At 46.0% G+C, this 3,353-nt stretch overlaps 1 protein-coding gene across 1 annotated transcript; it reads right to left on the bottom strand.

The window, feature by feature from the left end:
• Window positions 1-1,771: 1,771 nt before the first annotated feature.
• On the bottom strand, window positions 1,772-2,404 carry DNAJB8 (DnaJ heat shock protein family (Hsp40) member B8; the record flags this gene model as incomplete). The annotated part of the gene is made up of 1 exon (XM_084269556.1): window positions 1,772-2,404. One exon carries the CDS (start codon window positions 2,402-2,404, stop codon window positions 1,772-1,774), a length of 633 nt encoding a protein of 210 aa, XP_084125682.1.
• Window positions 2,405-3,353: the final 949 nt, after the last annotated feature.

Here is a 3,353-nt window from a genome sequence, read left to right as displayed (position 1 = left end):
CCATCTCACACGAACGTGGTGTGCATGGAGGGAGTATCAGTAGAAATACCTACTTGTGTTTGCTGTGACCAAAATAATCATCTTTCTGTACCACACTGCCTAAATCTTCACAATCCCTGGACTCCAGATGCCTGCAGGAGGGCTTATGGCTCCCAAACCATAGAGGAGCAGCAGCTACAGTTTGTCCCCACACTGAGGTTGTCCCTGTTCCCATCACCACTGGCCTTTCTCTGTGAACCCAGCAGGCACTCAGACTTCTACCTGTCTCCCAGCACTGTCTTTTTCTTAATGGGAGAGGAACTCACAAGGACTTAACAGCCCTTACCATAACAAATACAGTTTTGGTCTGTTTTTCCAAGCTGGGCACAGCACCAGTTGCTAAGGAAGGTGATATAAGCTGCATTTTTCTTTTCTAAAGTAAAAGGTTTTGATTAAGGGGTGGCTAATTTAACTTAGTGCTGAATATTCAAAGTCCTTTATGAGTATCGCTACTTCACAGGCTCCTTCAAAGCATGGGAGTCTGTTATTCCCATTTTACAGCAGAGGAAACAGATGCAAAGACCTGCCCAAACACAGGCAGCAATTGCAATCTGGATTAGAGTGAAAATGTCCCTGAAAGCTAGTTCCAGTCTCCAGGGAGACATCAGTGGGCAGGGCAAGCTGGGAAACTCAAGGGGATGTAGCGTGGGACCGAAAATAAGAGGCGTGTAATATTTTAAACGCCTAAGGTGATCTGGCCAAGCAAGAAACAAGGCTCAGCAGTTCATGTCAGCACAGGGGAGGGCGGAAACATGGGGACCGCGTTCCTTAGCTCAGTGGAGGACGAAAGCAGCATGCTGGCAGGCTGTGCAAGAAATGCATTGTGAACTGGCTCTTGCAGCTGTGAGCAAGACAATAAGGATGGTAAAGCACCATCTAAGTCCCCGCATCCAGCTTTGCACAAAGAGGGAGCTAAACTCAGCCCCCTGGAATCTGTTTGCTCATGGTTTGAATTTAGCTCTTTTTTTTTTTGTTTGAACGACTCCAGGCAGAAATGGACCATAGGCTGTCCCACTGCAAGAGCCAAATTCACCTTCTCCCTCCTCACTTTTAGCCCCTGAGCTACACAGTGCTTCCATCAGGGCTTCTGGTCATAATTTGAAGGGCACTCTCAAGAAAGCCTGCATTTTCTTCTACAGTCTGGTAAATGATACTTTCTTTCCTCCTTTGTTCTTTAATGTGCCAGTCCCTCTCCTTTAGGCTCTGTGCTACCCACTGACCCTCCCCCACCTTCCTGCCTGTATACAGAAACTTTTCCCAGTTAATATACATCTTCTCATACAGCAAAGGTAAGACAGTCTTCACTCGGCCTCAGGGTTGCATATGAGGGTCACACAAGCCTTTATTCTTCCAGCTAGCAGACATCAAGATTGGCATGTCAAGGAGCTGGAAAAGGACCTGTAGCTTGTCACAGAGCTCTCTTACCTGTCCATCAACCAGCCTGTCTCCTCTTGCTATATTAATCAGTTTGGTCCCTTTGGCAAACCAGCAGGCCACCTATTTACTGAACAAGCATCACTTATCACCCTACACAGGGTTAGTAGAGTCCCACTCCTTAGTTTAGCATCACTCCGCATCTTTACCTGTGACGTATTTGTTCCCAGCCATTGAGAGGTCTGCATTGGTTGTGTTACGAACTCAGCATTTATTAATACTGCTTGTGGTAGATCCCATCCACTGAGCAATGAGAGCACATCTCTCAGCTTGTAGGTAATACTTGTGCTGGAGGATATTACTTTTTCAGGTGGTCTCTCCCATTTATTGTCACAGACTTCAGCTGGCCATCTTCTTCCACTTCTATTCTCTCCTGCCCATTCTCAATGATTTTCCGGGTGATAATCTTCTTGCCATTGATCACCTCAGTAGTGGTAAACACTGATCTGACACGCTGTGGCACAGCTGTGTCCTCAACAAAGGAGAAGGTGGGCAGAAAACCGGGGCCAAAGAAATTCCATGGCATTCTTCTTCCATTTGTCCTGTTCCAGTTTTCACCATTGCCTCTGTTGTCAAAGGGGTCCCAGAAAGCATGTGTGAAGGGATCCACCCCTCCATAGACTTCCCTAAATAACTCCTCAAAGTCATGGAATAGGTAAGAGGAATCAAAGAAGCCATTCTGAGTCCTCCTGGCACTTCGTCCTCTGTGGGATCTGCTCCTCTTAATGGACTTGTCGTAGAGTGATCGTTTCTGAGGGTCAGACAAAACCTCATATGCCTCAGCGACTGCTTTGAATTTCTTTTCAGCTTCCTCCTTGTTGCCAGGATTCTTATCAGGATGCCACTTTAGTGCCAGTTTACGGTAGGATTTCTTAACATCATCCTGAGAGGCATTTCTTTGCAGTCCAAGGACTTTGTAATAATCCACCATCTCAAAGGAAAGGTGGGGCTGTTTGGAAGAAGCCTGGTGTGTCTCTCCCACTGAGCACGTGAAGCCCAGGGATAACCAGTAGGACAGACTCCTGGACACCTGATGTTGCTGTGCTCCTCAGGGGTGGGTGGAAGCTCAGTTCTTCCCTTGGTCTGCTCTGTCCTTCTGCGTCACACCACACAGTGCTGCTGGTGTCACCCCTTCTTTGTAAGCCTGGTGTCAACAAACCATGAGATTGTGACCACAGAGGGTGCTCAGCCAATCACTGCTCAGTTGACCTGACTTCACTCTAGGCTGGAGTTGGTTGTCTCTGTTGTTATGGTTTTAAACGTAGACCATACATGTGGTACCATAGTTACCCAGTGTAGCTGTGACATCACAACTGTGATATATGATTTGTCAGATTATTTTGTTCCTGTACCTGCTGAAAAGTGGGATTCTCAGGTACCTAGTGTGGTTTCGTGTGCAATCCAGGGCAGTGTGGTGTGATGAGGTCATATTAACCCTGGAGCAGCAGCTATAGGAAAGCTGATTGCAATTAGGCTACCCACAGTTTTGGAAAAGTGTTGATAAATTGGAGCAGGCTCAGGGTAAAGCTAAAAAATGGAATTAAGGGTTTGGAAAATATGCGTTGAAGTGAGATACTCAGGGAAAGTGTCTTGGTATTAAGAGGAAGTTCAATGCCAGCTTTGTCATGGTCTGTAAGAGCTTGCATAGGATCAAATTCAGTGGCACAGGGATCTTCAGGCTTCTGGGCAAAGCAGTTGGAAGGTAGTTTTAGCCAAATTTAAACTCAAAATATGTTTCATGTCCTTCATTAGGAAGGTAATGAATCATTGGAACATCCTCACATGGCCATTTTTACACCCAGAATGTCCCTTTTCCTAAAATCATAATTAGATGGCTGTCATAATCTCTTCTGAAGATATAGCCAAACCTGACACTTCAA

This window comes from Gallinula chloropus (assembly GCF_964237585.1).
Source record: "Gallinula chloropus genome assembly, chromosome: 12".
NCBI lineage: Eukaryota > Metazoa > Chordata > Aves > Gruiformes > Rallidae > Gallinula > Gallinula chloropus.
This window is presented reverse-complemented; position numbering and strand designations above follow the sequence as displayed.